Source organism: Bombus huntii, chromosome 8, assembly GCF_024542735.1.
Source record: "Bombus huntii isolate Logan2020A chromosome 8, iyBomHunt1.1, whole genome shotgun sequence".
Taxonomy (NCBI): Eukaryota; Metazoa; Arthropoda; class Insecta; order Hymenoptera; family Apidae; genus Bombus; species Bombus huntii.
Genome location: NC_066245.1, coordinates 3,648,542 through 3,670,403, shown reverse-complemented (window position 1 = coordinate 3,670,403; position 21,862 = coordinate 3,648,542). Strand labels below are relative to the sequence as shown.

Here is a 21,862-nt window from a genome sequence, read left to right as displayed (position 1 = left end):
GATAGTTAGTGTGTATAAGCGGAAGGAAACGTCTAAACTACTTACATGTCTGGAGGATACCACCGTAACAGGACTCTAGTTTTTCCGTCCATTTCTACTCTTCGGGCTAATATCTACAAAAAAAAAAAAAAATTATTCGATTAAAATTATTTAAATAGAATTATTTGAATTGAAAAATAATTTGGTCGATGAATCGCCAAAGACGGTCTATTTCTATCCGACGTACTTGACTAGTTAGGGCCATCGAATTTCCTGGTGTCTCCGCGAGACGACCTTGCGTCCTCGACTTTGCTAGTTGAAGTAACCTGTGCTGAAGACCCTCCATCACCCCGGAGTCGAAGTAATCGAAGAGTCTCGCTGTGGACGAAAAAGCGAACAGTGACGAAAACCGTAAAGAAAAAGTCGTGAAGACTGAGAAAACGTAAAAGACGATGTTTACCTGACCAAGGTTGTCGCCTGTATCGAAGTCTCTTCCCGTTTCTTCTGACCAGTTTTCCTCCGCTCTCGCAGCTTCGTCTGGCGTTGTTGTTGCTCGTTTCCGGTTGATTAAAGTGTCCGTTCACGTGCCTTTCGAGAGCGGTCTGTAAAAGGATTCGCCAATTAGAATCTAAAACGTGGCCACTTCCCAGGGAAAGCGTGGTCCCCGTGGTCCATAGAGAAGGATCATCTTCGGTTATTCAAAAATTTTGTATCCAAAAGTAAATTCAATTTTCGAGATATCGCAGAGGTGCTTTGAGACCGATGTTCATGAAGGGATGAAAGTACAAGTACGAAGGACCGATCGTACCGTGCAAAGACAGACAAATCTGGGTACGTCGGTAACCAGAATAATGAAAAGCACGATTCGTTTCGCGAAACACAACACGACGAAAGACGAAAGAGAAAGCAAGATAAAGACAAATCCAACCAGAGATTGCCGCGGGTGAACAGTTTTTAAAAACTGTCCCTGGAAAGTGCCCGCCTTTTGAAGACAGCGTCAACCATGTACGTACGCACGAACACACGTGGTAACGGTTAAGACAAAAGAAGACAGATTTCTTCAAGACACACAGACTGATCGACCGAGGTGTGAATTGATGGAAAATCAGTAGATCGAAACTCGAACCAAGCGTCTACGTAAAAATATTTTCTTTGGATCTTAACCGGCACAGATTCGCTTGCGTTCTACATACATCGGTAACCAGAGGGAGTACGGTATTATTGAGATCGCGCCGCTTTCAGGATCAGCAACGAATACGTAGTCCCTCGTTTAGATACAGTATACATTACCCAACGTCAGCAACATCGAGTGACAACGACATAGAAAAAAAAAACATCTCAGCATCTGCACTTGATCTGTACTTGAACGTTTGATCGTTGAACGCTTGATAAACAGGAAAAACAAGTTTCATTAGTTTTCACATCGCGATATTCGAAATCGGCTTAAATTTAACATTATGAAATTCACCGTATACGATGACGGAAATAGGTTCTGGGATTCCTTGATACACAGGAGGAAAGGCAAAGTTAGAACAATCGACGACGATTAGAAACGATAAGAATACCCGAGGAAACAAAAAGCATCGAGTTTACGGCGATGCCACGATTTTCGTGGAGACTTTTTATTTTCAATCTGGTCTCGAGACGAACGAAGCGTGAATGTCGATCGCAACAACGATTATGTTAGTAGCGACGACGCTATAAGAACAAAAGAAGCTTGCACGAAGCAAATTTTAATTTTGTACCATCGAAGTAAACCAGTCGGCGGTACACTTACGGTCGACCTACCTTCGATCGCATTTTTGCCAGATAGGCAGAAACACAGCGAAATATTTATATTTACGATCGATGTATGGTCGATACACAGATGAATGAAAAGTTTCGAATATCCGTCGTAACAAGGATTCTCTCGTTGGCACATTGCTACGACGAGAATGAAACAAGTTATTTAGCACGAGCAAATTTCAAGTTTTTATCGTCGAAGCAAACCAGTCGACGTACATTCATGATCGACTTACCTTGGATCACGTTTTTTACCAGATGAACACAAATACAACGAAAGGGCTTACGTTTGCGATCGACTCTTTTTCTATCGCTTTTTTTTTGGCCAGAAACACAATGAAAAGCAAATAATTAATACGGCGTGAAGCGCATGAATGGAAAAGGAGAAAGAGCACAGGATACAATGAAATTCACCAACATCCTTCGCGTATGAAAGAGATCGCTTCCATTGGTCGTCCAAATGAAAAAGGCGATGCTTGCGGCAACCATCGAATACGAGGCATTACCTGAGAGCTGAATCTGCTGCCACAGCCGTCGACTATACACCGGAAGGGCTTGTTGCCTCCGTGAGACAACACGTGTCGTTCCAGCCACCTTCGCGAACAGGAACTCCTCCCTTGCACCTTGCAGCCTTGCCATTGGCAGACGAAATTATCACCTCCGGTTTGCGTGTTGATGTGCGCTACCTGAAACGTAGCAGTTTGTCGATGAATAACATTTCCGAGCCAAGGGCCGTAGCACGGCACGGTGTCGCACGATGTTGCAACGAAATTATATCCAGCGGATACTCGGTAGCCATGTAGGTATTGCAATATCGATTACGCGACAAAAAACATGGACGAAAAATAACAAAAAAGAAAAAAAATTGGGACTCGACGTTTCGTGTGCTGTACACGGGTGACGACAATGTAACAGAAAAGTGCGAAACGCGATACACGAGCTTCGCTAATTCCTGTGTACGGTCAAGTTACTCATGGAACCGATCGATCGGATAAAAACGCTCTGCCTGCGGATGTTCTTCCTGATTCGAGCCGGCACCTATATAGCGGGATATTATAAAAATGTCGTACCTGTAGATGTTCGAGTAGTTCTCCGCTCGATTCGAAGCTCTCCTCGCACTTGTCCCATCGACAGACTCCGCTATCCGTGGCCTGTTGTCTGTCTTTCTCCGGTTCTCTGGCGGGAAATCGTATGGTGGTCGGCGCAGAGAGTATCGGCGATAGGGGTGGTTTCAATTCGCTGCTCCTCGAATCCTCCTCTTCTTCCTCCACGTCGTCCTCGTCCGCTGGACTCACCTGTCTCTCCTTGCTATCGTCGGTGTCCTCCGGAACGGACAACCTCGTTAATGGATCCTGGCTACTTTGAGATCTCAGCGAGCCCAGGATGCTTCCGCAACCGTTCGTCAGGTTGTTGTTCTCGTTCACGTGCGGCTTCGACAGAATGCAACCTTTGAAGTCGAGAGTCGTGGCGTCGCTGCTGAGAGCAGGAGCCGGGGTCGAAGGTGGCGAGCTACTTTTCGCGTTCGAAGTTGCTTCCGACGTCAACCTATTTCGTAACAACATATTTAAAATTCAGACTGTGTTAAGCAACATCGTTACTTCTATCTTCGTTGCCTGGATCCTCTCGTTAACGAAAACAACCGAAACTGATACGTACGTACGGTCACTATGAAAAGATTGCAGACAAGTAATACAAGAGAGATACTATTTTCTGTGAACCGTGCACCGTATATCAAGAGTATCAAACTACGCAACGATCTAGACGAACAGAGGATTAAGCGTTGCTCGAAAAATTCGGCACGCTTGGAAGAGTACAATTGGCCTACCTGAGGGACGAGATTTTACAGCTCGGTATGTTCTTCAGTACGTCATTCGAGATGGGTAGGCTGGGCACCGGCTTCGTCAACTTCTTGTCCATCTTACCGTTGGCCCTAGGTACGATCACCGGCGGTGGTTTCTTCGTAGGTGGCGGAGACATTGTCAGAGATCTTACTTCCCAATCGTTGCTCGAGTTCGTTCTCCCGTTTGGCGATACAGTACCTAGATACTTGGCTAGTCCGCTTTTGTTCCTTTGCACCGTCGCTGGCCTCCGAAATTCCGACGAACTCTTCGCAACCAGCACCGACATGGTTTCGCTGTTCTTCTTGATCTATCGACACATATCGCAACACGCATGGATTAACGACGAAACCTTCGACTCCAATTTTCTAACAATTTCAAGACTATGTATCGTAATGAGCTCGACAAGTGTACGTCCCTATCGGACGTTGAAACACATTCTTATCGAAGACATGGCTCACGCTCAAAATCTTCCATTATGCGTATTTCAAGGACAGTTGGTTCTCGATATCGAATATCGCAGAAATTGTCTTACAGATATCGGACACGATAAAAAATTTAAAGAACAGATCTCGTTACCTTGGGTTGCTGAGGTTTGATCTGAGTTTTGAAGTATTCGGTGATCTTGCCCTGGGACTCGTGATGATGATGGGCGGCGTTAGACTTGCTGGTAGATTTGATGGTGCCTCGGAAGGTCGGGTCCGCGGCCCCGGACCTCGGGAGGGTGCCAGCTTCGGGCTCGCCTTTCAGCCTCTTGTAGGTCGAGCACGCGGTGGCTGCCAGTGGCGGGGTCCAGGGCCACTGGGGCCTGGTACTGATCTGCGAGGACGGCGCCAGCTTGGGTAGGGACGGAAGTGGACTGGCGGACGCGCCACGTATCGCTACCCCCTCGTCGCTGCTCGTGCTGCACGGGGAACCTGGTTCCGTGATATCGCTGGTACCGCTGCTGCTGCACTCCCCGCAAGACACAGCAACGCCACTGAAAAACGTTTCAACAATGCTAATTTAAATATTTGCTGACTCGCACACGATTCTCGATACGATCTAATAACACAAATTTCGAGCATACTTCAGTCCATACGTCGCAAGACTGAGTTCCAAATTTTCAATTGGTATCGTTGCGCCATTAACGAGTTAAGGCTCGATTACGTAATTTTCGAATTTTTAGTTTCATCGAAGTTTATTATCAATTTCTGTCGCAGAGATTATATATGATAAATAAAATTGAACATCGTAAATCATAATCGTCATGTATAATCCGATAGTGCCGTTTCGAGAATTGACAAGTGTAAGGTTCGATAAAACACGTTGATAATATAATCTTCGAAACATAATACGCTTTAGTTTTCTTTAGGCGGTAGTTCATATCTTACTCTAATAGAAACGTTATCAATAGAAATTCTAAACTGTTATGTATCGAGAGGATGTCTCCGAGATGTCGATTCTTACAAGTGTTGGCGATCGGGAAGAGTGTGGTTCGGTGTATACGTACATCAGGTTGAAAGAACGGGTCCGGGAGGTCGGGAACGGCTACCAGGGAAATTGCACGGTTACGGGGTAATGGTATTACAGCAGCGCAAACCTAATTACAGGGTCAGACATTGGCAATTGGCCCAACGTTTGGGAAGGCCGCCAGTGCCACGAGCCGCTCGACTCGTTCATCCTCGTCGGTTCGGTGATTTGCGAGGAACGAAGGAAAGATTGCAGGAACCAGGAGGATTACAATTACAGCCGACCAAGTGTCTCGAAACGCTTCACTTTCTCGGAACGCCTTTCTCACCCGCCCATCGAGCTTCCGACGATTCCTCCAGAGTCTTTTACGATTCTCGAAAAACGCTGCTGCAATCTGGATGAAAGTCTTTCGCGAATCGAGAGCAGAAGCCAAAAGAAACGAATCCGCGAAACAAACTGACCAAGTCGTGGCTCCATTAACGCGTGGCTGGAGCGCGCACGCGAATTCCTGATTAGTTCGCGAAACAGAAAACCTTCTCGGCTCGGTGCGTGCACCTGCGTTACGCGAACGCTATTGCAAAAGCAATCGTATCGCATACAGGCGCGGTAGTTCACGTTTCGCCGTGAAAAAGAATGCTCGCTGGAACGAAGTTGGCGCTCTGTTCGAGCGAGGATTGAATTTACGCGCGCACGCAACATCGCCGCTGTTCGTGCGGCTGCGAACGAATACTGCCAGTTTCTCTCTTACTCTATTTGCTATCGCCATGGTCGCTTCGTTAGCAATAAATCTACGCAGCCGCGACTTTGAACGCTCTTGTTTTACATCGACGATTAATTTACCGCTGATCAACCGCCTCCTCCTGTTTACGAGGTAATTACAAAGTATATGGTGGCTGAGAACGGATCGCAGAGAGATTGCGCACGAGCTCTCTGCAGCTACGGTTTCCTCCCTTCGTACACCTGCCACGCACCCACGATATCGATCATGCCCGATAGTCGATCGAACCTTTTACCAGCTCGCGACTGGTAATTGCATCGCGCTCAAGCGATACCGAACGTGTGCGTAATACACAGTTTGATGCAACGTTAACCAGCCAATTCTATGGTCGTTTTCAATTTTTCCAGCGATAATTTATTTATTTATTTATTTATTTAACAGGCACAAAGCCATTTAGTGGTCTCGATGGAAATAAATGGAACACGATACGGTGACGTTACGATTGTATGCAAACGTATAATCCTGCGTATACACTGTCATTCATATGTAAGTAGATACTTGAAAAAAAGACTTAAATAGGTATGATTGACACCTTCGACAATTGGGTTATGCGCGTATTACTCGCATCGATCGAAACTTCCATTTCTCTTCCTTCTAATAACAAAGAAGTCGTCTGACAGACGCGTTCCTTTCTCTCTTTGCTCTTAACAATACAGAATAAAGGAATGCCCTTTTCATAGCCGAGAAAACTGTCGCGCGGCAAATAGCGCGAGCATAGAGCATCGTTTAAAATCTAAGATCGAATGCAACAACTTTTTCGACAAACACGGAACATCGACGAAAGGTTTGTTGGTTGTTGGTTGAGCGAAGGCGCGGCTACAGTTGCACATAATTCGAGTTAACCGAGATATCGATCGGTTCTGACGGAACTAATGCATTTCGTACTCCAGTTTTACGAGTCGCCGTGCTTATGTCGTCTTACACGACGACAACCTCGAAAACGACTCGAGTCCGAAGAAACGAGTCGAGGATTGCGAGTAGTTGGATGTAGAAACGTAACGACTGTTCGCGTGGTTCGCGTGATTTCTCGTGATTTCGCGCGTCTCGTCGCTGACCAGTGACCGAGACGGCGTAAATTCTCGCGGACGATAAAACGCGATCCTAGCTTCGACGGGGAAGGAGAAAGAGTAGACGAGGCGGGGAAGGAGAACGCGGTTTGCTCGGTCGGCTCGGCTCGGTGCACGTTCGCGATGGTTTTCGCCACGGCGGATATTTTTGGAGGCGCGTTCGTGCCGGCCTGTCGACGTCACCGGAGAAAGAAAGACACTGACCTTTCCACATTACGATTCCTTTCCGACATTGCGTTTACGCAACGACGCGCTCTGCCGGCCGAGGACCGGAGGCCAACCGAGAGAAACGGAGTCGCGCGGTCGTTCGTTAAACTCTCGGCCGGCTGCTGAATGACGGTCATTGTGCCATGAAACTCCTCCTTTTATCGATTCTCGAATCTCCTTCGACTCGAGAGAGCCCTCTTCAACGACCGGTCATCCACGTCGTTCATGATCGTTCTTCTACCTGTATGGTCCCAACCCTAATTCTAACCCATTTCTAGTAGCTACATTCTATTAAAAATCATACTTCCCGCCTATCGAGTGAAAGTTTGCTCAACCGAGAATACTTCGCTATTATTCTAAACGTTTTGCATTTCGTTTACGATCAATAAAGTACATTTAATAGCTTCGCTTACGATAAAACTGTTTCTTTGAATCTCACACATCCTTTCTACTCTTGGCTATATCGAAATATTCCTTTTTGGTCGTCATACAGCGACGTTCGAGCGAAACGCCAACAAAAATATACGTATCGCGTCCTTCCGTCATCTTACAAATGAGAACAGCGAAAAGAGCCGCATCTTGTCGCGCAAATGAAACTCCTTGCACGTTGAAATCGTCTATAAACTCGACGATTACGCGTGTCAAAATCTACGAGGGCGACGTCGAACAGTTTCCGACAACAAAATAGAGGAACAGGGAGGAATATAATGAAATTCGTTCTCATCCGAACGATCCAAAGAGCGGCAAGTTTTCGCCAATTTTTCGTGCGAGGCGTATCGCGTGCGATTCTGATCGAGAGATCTACGCAACGATAGGATCGCGAGGCGAAGTTCTCGTGGATCACGCTACGTCGATTATATTGTCCTTACAGGTGGCTCCTCCGCTCGGAGGTGCACCAAGGCTTCGACAACGCTCGCACACATATCCCCGTGTTTCCATCTACCAACCCATTCTCTCCCCCTCTCTCTCTCTCTCTCCCTCTCTACGTGTATTCACTCCGTTCTCTTATTTTCCTATACACCGTTCCACCAATGTTATCGTCTCTCTTCGTTCGTCTTCGGTCGGTCTTCCTCTGTTGCACTTTTACGTACTATTTACCAGCGAAGTGCACGTTTCACTCTCAGGATCCCTTGTCCACTTTGCCGCCGCTCTTTTCCCTATCTTCGTTCTCCCCCGTTTCGTCTCGGTTTACCGAAACATCTGTTCCTCCTGCGAACAAGATAAACGCGAGTGTTTCATGCATTTTCGCCTTCGACGAAAACGTGGAAACACTGACGCGGCCTGTTGGCTCTTCGGGTTCTGTCAATTTCTCGATCCTTCCTTCTCTCTCGCTTATGCGATCGAGCACCGAAGCCAATGGCAGCGCGTGAAAAGATTTTCAAAACAACGGCGCTCGTGTCGCTTGACACCATTCGCAGCACCATTTATGGAGTTCCTTTTGACAAGACAAAGCCTTTTGTATATGTACACATACCTTTCACGAATTCCACAGGAACCATAGAACCGAGCGATTCTTTGTACAGAATAGTTCAAAAGTCAACCGTCCATGGTTACAGAAAGTAATAAGACAATTTCCGCTACAAATTTTCTCCGTCGTTGCCCACTTATCAGAGAATTCATTCGGCCACTCCACCATTCTTTCCGCCCTTTCATCCTTCCAGCCTGAGGAACACCGTCGTTCCCTCCCGCCGCGTATCCACTCGTTTAGCCTTTCTCTCTCGCGTTCCTTAATTCCCTGTGTGTCGTGGCCCCTCGCACGTAGCTCGTCACCCCTAAGTTTATCCGATATCTTCGTCACAGAAGCATCGCCTCTCGCTCTCTTTCGTGCTAAATAACTGCATCCCTCTCTAGTCCGCCTCCGCGCGTCTCTCGGACCCAAATTCTGTCCCGTTCCCTATCGTGCCTCTTCACCGACGTCCTCGTCCTGCTCTGGCCTCTTAGAATTCCGCTTCGTGCCTCTCTATCCCTCTTCGGGAAATCCATCCTTCTAATTCCTCCGCGTCCTTCGCTCTCTCCCTTTCTCGAGCCTTCTATCGTTGGCTTTCTCGCTCTCCTTTCTTCACCTCTCTCTCTCTCTCTCTCTCTCTCTCTCTCTCTCTCTTTCTCTCTTCATCAAACGTTCCTCTCTCGCTACTCACTCTCGCTAGCCTCGCGATCGGCGCGTCCCTTTCTCTCTTTGCTCTTATCCCTCTCGCACCCTCAGGATTCATTCCCCTCTTTCTCACTCGCGCGAAGAGCTGGAAGTATCTTCTTCTCTGTTGTCCAGATCGGTGCGCGTTCCTCCTCGACTCAGCTTTCCCTCTCTGTCCTGCCCTCAGACACTGCCTCTTCTTTATCAGCAGGCTCCACCAGCACCGACTAGCGATGGGAATGACGCTCTCGCATGCAGCTTTGTTTCGATCGATTACGATTCTCCTTTTACGTTAGCGGATAGACGATAATTTTTATTTGCAACGTTACGACGACGGTCGGAATTTAAAACCGCGCGGAGATCTTTGCTTGGTCGAATACGGCGCAAACTTACCGAGACACGGATGATCCGCTGCTAAAAGCTCAACGAAATATCACCGATTGGGAAAGATATTTCTTTGCCAACTATCGCCACGTCGCTTTCGACGTCTTCGCGGATCCTTACGAATCTCTCCATACTGTCTTTAACTATGTCTGCGGTTTGTTTATAGCTTTTGGCGTGTGTAAAATTATTCTTTAATAATTTAGCTGGAGTTGCAATGTATCGAGGTCGTCGAACAAGGCCAAAAGATAATCATGCATTCTCGACGTCTGTTTGGTCGAAGGTTTCCGAACCTTATTTGTATCGGTCCCATCGCTAGCGCATGCGCGCGCACGTACACAAACACACACGTTCGTCTATCTATCTCTGTCGGTGGCAGGTCGGGAAAATGGTATTCGCACGAATGTCTCCTTCCTTGTCTCTATCGAGGACTCGCTATCTTTCCTCGTTGAACCTACGACGGCGGAAATGCATGCTCACCTAAATACCTCGAGTTATATTCACAACTAGAACCGACGATGCAGACAAGCAACGACACCACGACTGCTTGCTCCTAGATCGAAAACGTTTTCCAAAACGTGCACGTTTCCAAATATCGTTCCCTTTCCCCTGTACGTACAACCTCCTCTCTTTCAATAAAAATGAACAGAGCTACGGTAGAAAATATCTTGTCGAATAAAACGGTAATGTTTAGAAATAGTTTCGACGAATAGAGAAACGTACACCGTAATTCTCATAAGCGTAGAACTACCATAATATTTGCAATTCTTGCACGGCTACGAGATACACGAAATACAACGCGATAAAATCCGATTAGAAGTCTGCTAAATCGAACAATTAGATTTATAAAAGTTATTGCTAGAATTTTTGTACAATAAAATGTCCTGTTACGCCGGTTCTCTAGTTACGAAACGAGGCCAAATTAGTTTTCTGCTCTTTCCCTTTTTCCAATGAAAGGAATCTATACCTTCTTGAGGTGGGAAAGATAAATTGCTTCTCGATACGGTTTCGAACGTGAGATGATATAACTTCGTTCCATATTACATAAACACGTAAGAATATACGACACTGGCGTATAAAAATCGAAAGTTACGAGACGCGGTGTATTATTCAACAATACAGCAGCTGCATCTCGATCGGAGATCTCCTATTCCAGGAAAAGGTCAACCCTGGACGACAGACTCGTCGGCCATCTTGACAGACACCCCCGCCATTCGACAATTTCTTCTTTGTCCCGAACTATACGATGGGAACAGCCGTCGCGTCGGTCGATTCCCGTCAATTTCGTTAAATTTTTCATTGAAATACCGGTAAAAGCTGTTCTCGAACCCCTCGATAATCCTGTATAGATTTTCCCCCGACATTGGGTTCGCCATCCTTCAAATACGAGAAATCCGATCTTTGTAGTCGAAAAAGGGTGCAAGGTGGAGATATTTGACGCATACTTAAATTTTTATGCACCCGTAAGACCTCTGAGATACTCGCAACCGTTCCTCTTGTATTAATATTCGCAATTTGTTCCGTTCTAGTAATCGAGACCTAATTGATCATGTATCTGATATCGTAAAGTGTAAATGAATAATATAATATTACGGACTATAATACGTTAAAAACCCGGCATATACCGATACACAGAAGTTGCAAGATATTTGTCGCGAGCGTACGTTAATTGATAATTATTAAACCTCGATATTCGCTGAGATCAGAGACTTTTAACTCCGATTATATATCGAAAACGACTACCGCCGTGTAATTCATTTTCCACCAGGTGTATGTTGCCAATAAACGTTTTGCAACTCCTATACTCTTACACCGGTTTCAAATTCTACCGATATAATCGAATTAAATTTGCAACGCGCTTAACGTATTCACAAAAATGTTGTGCGCTGGGTATTGGAATAATTTCGTGAGTCAAATGTGAGAAGAAAAATAAATACGAAGTAGCATAAAACTCGGAAGATAATTTTGGTCGAAGGCTGACGTGTCAGGGATGGATGTTCGATGGCCAGCAGCGTTGCATAACTGACCTACGCCCAATCCGCTGATCCTCGGTACGGTCACGCGAACGCACGCACAATACCGACACACGCGCTCTCTGTCCCTCCGCTCTAACGTTACGAAAGCGCGGAAGGGTGCGGTAGGGTTCCTATAAGTTCGTAGGTTACCCTATTACGTAATTTTCCCGAGTAAAAAATCCCTCTGGGGAAAGGCAGCTCTCCACCAAGAAATCTCTACCGTCGATGGAGATAAAAGTTGACGAGAAACGTAGCAAATTTATGAAGCGATCATTGACCCCGACTCTGAAATCCTCGTTTCCGAGGAACGCTTGGGGAAGGACCGAGTCTATCGACAACCCTTTCGCAGGATTATTAGGGTTGGAAGGGCTGCGACCTGCGATCCATCCCGAGGCAGTAACTCTGGCAGATTCTTGAGGCATCGAGAAAAATTGCAGAGGGTTGTAGAGAAATTTAACAACGGCGAAATTAATACCGGCGAGCAAACTGGCTTCGCGAAACTTCCGCTAACTTGGCGGGGTCAAGGTTCGACGCGCCAGTCGACCAAGTTTAAAAATAACCAACCGTAGCAGTTGACTCTCGTACAACTTTCCCATGCCAAACTTAGGAGAAAAACGTCTATTTCTTGTTCCCTGTATATCGTATAGTAACTGAATATAGTACACAGTGGCGAATTGAATCTTTAAGAAGCAAAATTCGCGCAACTCCATCTCCTATTGATTTCTTAATTTCATTAGAAAAGCGCGTGTTTAACGCTCAGTTGTCGAGAAACGAGTGACTTACGTGCTTTCATAAATTCATTCATCGCAAGAAGATGACATAAACGACAGTAAGTTCCGAAGTAAAGTTAAAAAGCAGTGTTTGCCGCTGTCTTTTCTCAGATCTTTTTTCTAACAATCATCGACGAGGGTGATGTACATTCGGGTTTACAGATTTAGGTAAACGAGCTCGTGAACTAATTTGAAGTAACAGTTTGGCGTAAAATGTCAACGATCGTAACGGATGAAATCGAAGTAGCTAATGAAGTAACTATTCAAATGATAATGACCGGTTATAACGCGGACAGAGCCGACGTAATTTTAACTAGCGACGTTTGAATACTGGTTCAACAGCTGGCCGCTTTGAAAACAATCTGCTGCCCGCGGAGGGTAATTTAGCCGTCATTATTGCGACCAATAAACAACGATCCTGGCATCCCAACGATACCTCCGGCTCTGGCTCGAGTGGACGGTGCTTGAGCGGATATTTCAACGCTCCGCCAGAATATAATATCGCGCGAGGGCTTCACGGAGACTCTAGCTCCAACTTCACCGTTCAAAGGAAAATGTTTGCCCTTTGAATCGTTACCGAATCGGTCATTAGCTGCTCTCCATCGAGGACGAAACGCAACGGAATCGCTGTGTACTCGGTGCTTGGCTCGTGGGAAAGGAGAGGGTCGATAGCAGTGTCGGATTGAACGGTTGTTTTAATTGCCCGTTTAACCGACTACAGTCGCGACTAATCGAATCTGACGCTCCAAACCAGATTTACGACGGTGTTCCGTCTTGATCGATGGATGTCGTGTTATTCCAAGTTGGAAGGTACTAGCTTCTGGTTTCTAGAAACGTTTCAATGAATCGCGTCGTTAACAGTTTCCGAGAAAAAGGTAGTTTATTCTAGACGTTCTGACAGCCATAAATCATTAGGAATTTGCGGTTAACATTTATTCGGACAACCAACGTTCTGTAACTATCGTGGCGTTATCGTGTACGAAACTTTGTCCCTTTAAATATAATTTTGACGCTAGAATTAGCGGTCTGTAATGGACTGTAATAAGTATTTTATACAGAGATAGTTATAATTCTCGCGTAAGCGATCAAAAATTAATGAAATCAACTTGAAAATTAATGAAATCAATTAGTAGGTGTAAAAACTTTCCCTGTTACTCGTACTTGTAACGAACAGTCGATGACAATTAAACCATCTTCCTTGTTCCTCCATACCATATTAATCTTTTAAGCGAGTTACGTTTCTTCCAAAGAGCCTGTGAACGTATTAATAGGTCCTACAGCATCGTTTCGCATTTACCGTTCCTTTTACCTCGCCGAATAGCGTATTTCCATTTGGTCGTTGGCAAACGAGTACCCTCGACAGCTCGTAATTTTCCCACGTTAAAAAGAAAGTGTTGTCAGGACGACTCGAGATTAGGCTAACGAAGTTTTGCATGGACAATCAAAGTCGGCAGACGCGACTTTCTGACCCAAGTTTACGATTATGTTAGTCAATTACGTCCCATACTCCGCGAAACTACCGAATAAGAACAGAGAAAAAAAGATAGCAAGAACCACACAGCGACCAACGATTATCGTCGAATCGTCGTCCGTTGAAAGGATACAGCGACTAATTTAATTCGATAAATTAATTTGCGCCATCCGCAAATTCGCAGTTTCTTGTAATTATTATAAAGATACTCGTATCTTTGTTAGTTGGTCGAACGACCGCGATGATAATCGAGCAACGTGAGCGGGAAGAGTGGAAGAATCGAGCGGCTGTTTCCCACGAAAGGCGAATTCTTTAAATTTCATCAAATCAGAAATATATATCGGGGAAACACTTTCTGAGAAAGCGTTATCGAGCCAAAGAATATTATCGATGATATTCATAATCCTTTGGCAAGGCTTAGGTATGCACCTTTCTCTACAAAATCCGTGATAAGACAAACCACTTTTATAGATGAACAATATTCTACTGAAGTGTAGATAAAGAAAAGAAGAATATTTACGTAGTAAAAAAACAATCAAAATCGTAAGCCGAAATTATTTTTCGCCGGTGAGACGGCCGTTTTCAAACACTGCGCGCCACGGAGTAATATTAGTCGGCAGAGGTCGTCGACACGGATTACACCTCCCGTTTCGAGCTTACTTTCGCCATCGTTTCGCCGGTTATGTTACTCACAAAGCGGTCCACATTTAGTGATCTCTAAATTATTCTCGACTTCCTCGACAGTCACTGTCGGAGGCATCGCACGTAACAATCGAAACCTGCCAGTTTAGCGGCTGCATCAGTGTCTTTCCATTCGTCCCTTTGTTGCCTCGCGAATATCCTAACGACGTTACGCGTCCCTAATAATCTAACGTTTCCACGAAGACCATCTTCGTTGAGCGCCGAAATTTCCGGAAATTCAATCACGCCACACTGATGGCGCCTGAGAAGAGATTCCAGGAAGATCGGAATAGCTGAAAGGAATCGACGGTTTCCATTTGTAAGCGGCGAGTTTATCAGACTCTGCCCTTTCTGGCAAACCGACAACGGTGCATCGCTTCGCGTTTAATTAGACCTGCGATCGTAATTGACCAAGGTTTGCGTAACGCGTTATCGACTGCTTAGCGAGCAAACTGACTGGCTGACGTGCGTGTGCATAGGAGAAGAACTTTGAGAACAGCAACAAAAGCACCGGCTCGAGAAATCGAAGGAAAACAAGAGGCTCGCGTGCGTTCCGAGTGACGTGGCGCTTAACGCTTCCTGAATGCTTCGATTTCGTTCTTCGAGAACGGAAACTGGCTAACGAGAACGAAAGGTAGCAATAAAAGCAACGTATTCTCGATGGGAAGGATATAGCGTGATCGTAAATCCAAGTATTAGCAGGACATCCTAATTGATCTAGCTGGCTGGGTAGCGTGCGAGCATCTTTATCCACGGGTCTTAACAGTTGTCACACAAATTAGAAAAGTTTCAAGCGTCGATCGTTTTCCATTACGAGTATCGATCGACTCTGTGAATTTAAAAAGTACAGGAGAGAAAATGTTGTTACGAACACCGTTTTTAAAATTCATCCTATAGTCTGTGTCATCACGCTGCGGCGAATGAAGTTATGGAAGCAAGTTATTCGTTTCTTGCGAACTGAATATTAATCCTCTACTTGAGAATAGAATATTAATCGCGTAGGTCGAGAATCGAATATCAATCGCGTAAATACGTCTGTAACGAAATTAAGGAATTAACAAAACAAATCTAATCGATCGTTGACGACAGAATGCAATTTAATGGGTGCTATTAACTTCTAAGAAAGGACGCTTTACATGCAGCAATTTAATCTTTTCGATCGATCCTGTTTCGACTCGGACGTGCTCGCGACACGATCGAGCCTATCGTTAGTCGCATCGACATCTGCATCAACGTCGCGGTCGTTGTTGCATACGGATCGTAGAATCTGCTACTTGGTATTCGCCATGATCTTCCAGCCTTAGCCACTCGCTTCGACACGCTCCTCTCTGTCTCCCTATACTTAGAACCGAGTCTGTGCCTCTTGTTCTTCTCTCTCTCTCTCTCTCTTTCTCTCCAACGAGAGACTATATCAAAAGTCTGGTCGTCCTTCTCCTTCTGCCTTTCTGGAACGAGCAGTCGCGCGAATTCATTTCCTTCTGGCTCGTTCAAAAGAACTACCTAGCTCGACTTTTGGGAACAAGAAAGGTCCCGCGCGCGCTCGCTCGCTCGTCGAACCGAAGCGACACAGCTCGTCGATCCTCGTTTTTCCAATCCTCGTAACCCTCTTCTCGTCTCATCTCATCTCATCTCATCTCCACCCCTTTCGCAATGGCCGTCCGAACAAAGTCGCAGGTTTTACCCGAAATAATGCGCTACTCTTTGATTGCGCTTGATATTCCCGACTCCTTTCGTTTTCGATTTAAATGGCAAGAGAGCGCTTACAAAGACCCGTGGCAATCCTCCTCTCTCCCTTCTTCCTTTCTCTCTTTTCTTCCTCGTCTCGAGAACAATCGACGCGATCAATTAATTCGCCACGATGAGAGAGCAATCGTCTCTCGAGGATCGAACGACTATTACCTTTGCGACTCGCTTATCCGTTCGTTTCTTCGTTTACTTATTCATGCGAGCGGAGAAACTCTTTTGGTTCGAGATCGTCGAACGATCCGACACGAAAGCAGGACGACGAGGCAGAGAGTGGTGAGCCAGACGTAAGCCCGGCAAGGAAGAATTAGTCGTGTAATGGTTTCAACAACGGAGGTACGAGAGCAAGTGCACGAACGAAATATTAGACACGAATGGCTCGCTCAAAACGCTTTGGCTGATCTTCTATCGAGGACGTCCCAGCGATCGTGATGTAATCGGCAACACGATGATTCTGCGTGGAAACAGCGAATTAGAAATATGGAACAACGTTAATTCCTACGACGAGTCGTCTTCGAGAAAATTGATCTTCACGTTTTATCAAGCGTACTTGAATATCGCATTGGATAAAAGTGAATAAATCGATAGGATTTTATTCGCAGCGGTGCATGAGCTGGAGGACAATTCAAATCATGTTGTTGGTTTGCCTCGGGGTAGCAATATTGTTAGGATACACGTAAGGTAATAATAAATAAACTCCGGGAAAAACAATGTCGCCATCGGCGATCTTATTAGCGATTTACACTGTCTTCAGTGAATCTGTTAGTATCTGTGTTAATTTATTTATCATTTTAAATATACTCGTTAGCGAGTTATCTCGTTATTCGAATAAACCAACCATCCTCTACATATTCTTCGCGTGCAAATAACTCGAAGAGAGCATAGAACTTTTACAATTACAATTTTCTTGGTAGAACGCTTCGTTTTTGGAAAAATAGAATCGAAAGATTTACCCAGTACGCGTGTATCAGACCGATTCTTAACTCAACGCGTTAGAAAAATTTCGTTCCACGTTTTCGACGTGTCTACCTATGCACGCGAAATCATCGCCTACCGTTACACGATACGGCGACGTTTAACTACTCGCCGAGTTATCGCCGTCGTTTAACGATTTATCCATTTTACAGCTGCTTTCCTATTCATTAAGCAAGTTGTATCTGCTTATTCGCTGATAGCCGACCATTTCATACCTAACGACGTTGATTAGTTTTTAATCTCGAGGCACTGACGCGCCATTTTCACGGTGCCTGTAAACTGGATACAGCGACAGATCGTTTCACCGCTCATCGCATTCAGCAGCCATCGAGACGCTTTACGATCCAACGTTACGACGCTGGTCGCTCGTAATAATGCAAAGATACTTTGCCTTTGGATTTCTTTCGACCAGAACCTCTCTCGAATTGCGTAAGACACGTTGGCGGACCGGCGTGTAAAACGACGCTTTAACCCTGCGTGATAAACGATGTAACGCGACGTCAACGAGATATACCGTAAGTTGGGGCCGACACTCTTGTTCCGATGCCAAGCGGGAACGCGGGCATCCGTGAAATATTCCAACGCGTTTATTCGCTCCGAGTCGAACGAGAAAACGCCAAGAGAAACAGAACAACACCACGCACAGTGTTTCAGAACTGACCGGGGAAAACTTATAATTCTGATCATTTTGTACTACTTAATTGAGTTTTCCCGAGTTTCTACGTACGTTCGATATAGATCCTCGACCCATATACAAATTTTCAACAACGTGGAAATAAATTTTGAATTTCGGGTCTGCCCAGAAGAAGCAGACTGCAACGTGCACGAAACGCTGACCCAAAATACAAGTATAAAGCGTAAAATCAAAACCCGATTGTTTGTCCCGGAATATCAATATCGAAGAGAATGCGAGAACGATTTAGGGAACATCGTTAGAAAAAAGCGCGCAAATACGATGCAACATGTTGGAAAAATTAAGCGTTTGTACCGTAGCTGCCAGAATGAAAGGAACGGAATTCGCGTGGCAGTCAACGTGTTAAGCGCACAATGCAACAAAGCAACAAAGTAAACGTCGTCTCATAGACGCGTATTAGACACGTTGATGCACGCTTCCATGCAGCGTTCGTTGCAAAGTTATGTGCACCTGTCCACGAAACAACAGCGAAATGTTCTCGTCGTTACGTGTTTTCTTGACGACTAATGTTAACACTGTCAGTAGCGACGCATACGCGTCCGTCGCAGCAATAAACGAATGTAGTGATATAGCACGAAGGCGTCTTCTTTATTGCTCGACGTATTAAATAACGAGACAAAATGTGTCTTACTGTACGCTTCGCCGATTGAATACAGGCGTAGACGTGTCTTTGCGTCTAACAGACTACGCTTACGCCTCTTTCAAGCCACCTTTCATGGCCAATGCGACTAAAAATGCATTCTTCTTTGAACGTTTAACGTTGCCGTCAGTAACCTCGTAGTTTATACGGACTGAAAAGAGTTCAAGGAGTCGAATCTCAAATACAGCGTGGATAGTACGCGCTTAATATTTATAAATAGTGGAAAAAGTTGAGAAATGAAAATAAAGCAACTTACGTATCGTCCCGAAAATACAAATATTAAAAGCGCGAAAGAGAAATATCGTGCGCGATGAGGTTTTTCGTATTCGGTCGTTTAAAATTTTAAAACGCTCTACGCGACGTCCCTTTTCCTCGGCCTTCTTCTACCAATAATCTGCCGGGAAAACGTTGAAATTCGAAACTCCATTCTTATCTGGCCCCCTCGCTTTTTTTCCCTCTTTTTTCACGATAATAAATCGCGAGGCTTGATCCGATATATAGAGCTGAAATCGGAATACGTCTGGGGAACAGCGACTTGATATTCCAAGTGAAGCAAAGCAACGAGAATAACCACGTTAATGAAGTGCTTCGCATTACGCGCAGTCAAATGACTCACGTACGCCAGAGGACACGAGAGAACCGCTCGCAAGGATATTTCACGTCAAATAAAACAAGAGATTTATATCGACGAAGACGTTCCGAGCTCATTGAATTCGTGTAACTCGATTAATCCGAGTCAGGCTTATCGTTTCAACTTTCCGAGATTTTCATCTTTGATCTGTTATTCTCTCGTAATCTTACCGTAGATGATGGGAAAAAGATGGACGAGGAAGGAAAGAGCCGCGGGCCAGAAACAATTTTATTACGTTTATCTCCTAATAAAGATCGGTTGTTACGGCATCGAACGTTGCATCAGGTAAATCTGTATCGATATCGATAAGGATACTTATCTGAATGCCACAATTTCACCATGAATATCGATTATATTTCTCGTTAGAGCATACAGCGATTATTATCGCCATCTATTACACGTTCTAAACCCGTTTTCATCATCTTCTGATCGTTCCACGCTTACGAGTACATGGTTTCCCGCTTTTCATCTCGTTAGTTTCGAACGAGAAACGAACGGATGTAGCACGCGATATTTATAGAATTATTACAGTTGATTTATACAGATTATTTCCTGTATTTTAAGACGCGTACTTATCAGCCAACATGTTCTTCCACGGTACTTGCAAGAGCTTTGCAAATATTTTATGACAACTATACGATACTCTGATGAACGCTGCTTCTAACTAGCCTACGCATATTTGTCGAGGACGATCGAACGAGTTGCGATATTTGGTGCCGTGACGAGTGCATATTTGGTGTAGTCAGTATATTTAAAAATTGTTTGTAGTACAGAGTTCGTCGTACTAAGTTCGCTAAGTGTTGCTCATTATGCGTAAGAGTACGTTCGCTCGATCATAATCGCTCTATGATCGCTAGATACTCACTAACTAATAGATTCGTTCTGAAGACCGATTGCTGATTACTCATTACTGATCGCCTAACTGATCGCTGATATAAGAATACTCCAGATTGATTGTCTTAACGCTTGTATTCGTTTACTTATCGGTCGGGGGAGTACAGGAAAGTCTAAATTCAACTTCGATCGACGGTTGCACGTAGCGGCGACACTGTTTTGTCCGGAATTTGTTACGTCATTTGGTACGTCAAGACGGTGTCAATGTCCCAAGGCAAAACAACACCAGTCGCTCTCAATTCGTATCGTCCTCAGACTCGTGTGCAGCTACATATTTATATAAATTCACAGCTTGCGAACAAGCAGATATTTGTCTTCTCCGCTAAATACCGTAATCAATGTTATACTTCGAACGTTCTCTAACGACATATCTCGTCGCGTTACGATCGTTCTATGCATATCGAATATTCCGTGCGTCTCCTTCAATTCTCCGCAAACGTACGAACGTGCGTGGTTTATTTATAACAAGCTCTCTATCGCATGCAGTACCGCGTAGAAATATTTCTTAAAAATACGATCAAATACCGTTACGAGATTTCTATCGCATATGGCTGATAACTTTTGCACCGTCCGTAGGCTGCCGTACACGTTCCATGCGCACGTTCGCCAACAGAATGCAACAAAATAACAAACGATCGATAAACCGTTGGCGAAATAAGCAGCGAGCGTCCTTTCAAAATTCCAAACTCCTGCAATTTTCTTCTTCTTCTGCAATTCAATTAGAAATCGGCACGAGTCGTGAAATGTCAAACAATGACCGGGAGGCTCGAACTCGATATTAATTGAACCCTATCACGAAACTCTTCATGCCGACTCGCTTCGTTTCGCGTGCTCCTCGTCAACGCCTGCTGTTCTTCGGCTTCCCGTCGCGCCAACACTTTATCGTCGCATTAGCTCTTCCTGTGGGAGGGGAATCGAGGCCCCCGATATTTCGTGGCGGTTCTTCCTGAAAGCCGAATCTTGTCGAGGCTGCGCCGGTCCAAGCTGACTTTCGTTCCTCTACCCCGAAGTTCGTCTCGCAGCCCGGTTTTTCGAGCCACCGAATAGGAATAAAAGATCGCGCCTCGCCTCCCTCTATTCGTGCAGCGAATACAAATTTTCGAGCGACCGCTGGGAATATGGAATAAAGCATTTTTGCCTTTCCTTTATAACGTGATGACGATGAAACGTAGAAAGGATCGTATTTCATGACCGCGATATGTATGTAACTTGATAACCGAGTCATAACCTTAACCAGAAATTTTTATACAAAGATCGCAGCGCAAACACGCCATAAGTACATATATATCTCTGTTGATCTACCGATTTTAACGTCGCTTTATAGACGAACGGCAATGTTTTAATGGAAAATAATCGAAGATGGAAAGCCTGGCTGAAGGTTGAATCGTTAAGAAAAACATATGTTTTTGTATGAATATGTTTGTAAATTACGAAGAAGATAGAAAGACGCACGTTCGGTCACAAGAGATCAAATAAAGAGAAGATTAAATGAAGATCAGAATTTTACGACGACCGTCCTGCGAAACATGGAAAATACGACTTGTCGCGTTCTGATTAGCCAGTTGATGCGCGTTTCCTCGCGGTTAACGGGTTAACAATGTGTCTGGAAATACGTAGTAACATCGTTAACGCGCAACGATCTCCTTTGGCACGCATTTCGTTCTACGTTTTACTCATTGCCCATTGTTCGTTGAAAGGCTGAGACGGCGGAAAGAGACAGTAACGACGGAGAA

The 21,862-nt window shown here is 45.0% G+C and overlaps 1 protein-coding gene across 4 annotated transcripts in view; it reads right to left on the bottom strand.

The window, feature by feature from the left end:
* Nucleotides 1-21,862, bottom strand: part of LOC126868188 (uncharacterized) — a 149,431-nt gene that overhangs the window by 8,118 nt on the left and 119,451 nt on the right. The window contains exons 2-8 of one of the 4 annotated variants that reach the window (XM_050623404.1): nucleotides 4,179-4,578; nucleotides 3,587-3,909; nucleotides 2,832-3,306; nucleotides 2,268-2,447; nucleotides 440-581; nucleotides 227-357; nucleotides 46-113 (exon numbers count right to left, since the gene is read on the bottom strand). In XM_050623404.1, coding sequence (XP_050479361.1) covers nucleotides 46-113; nucleotides 227-357; nucleotides 440-581; nucleotides 2,268-2,447; nucleotides 2,832-3,306; nucleotides 3,587-3,909; nucleotides 4,179-4,578 — 1,719 coding nt within the window. Of the gene's footprint in view, nucleotides 1-45; nucleotides 114-226; nucleotides 358-439; nucleotides 2,448-2,831; nucleotides 3,307-3,586; nucleotides 3,910-4,178; nucleotides 4,579-21,862 lie in introns of those variants that run through there. The other 3 variants (XR_007690546.1, XR_007690545.1, XR_007690544.1) reach the window with 3 other exon arrangements.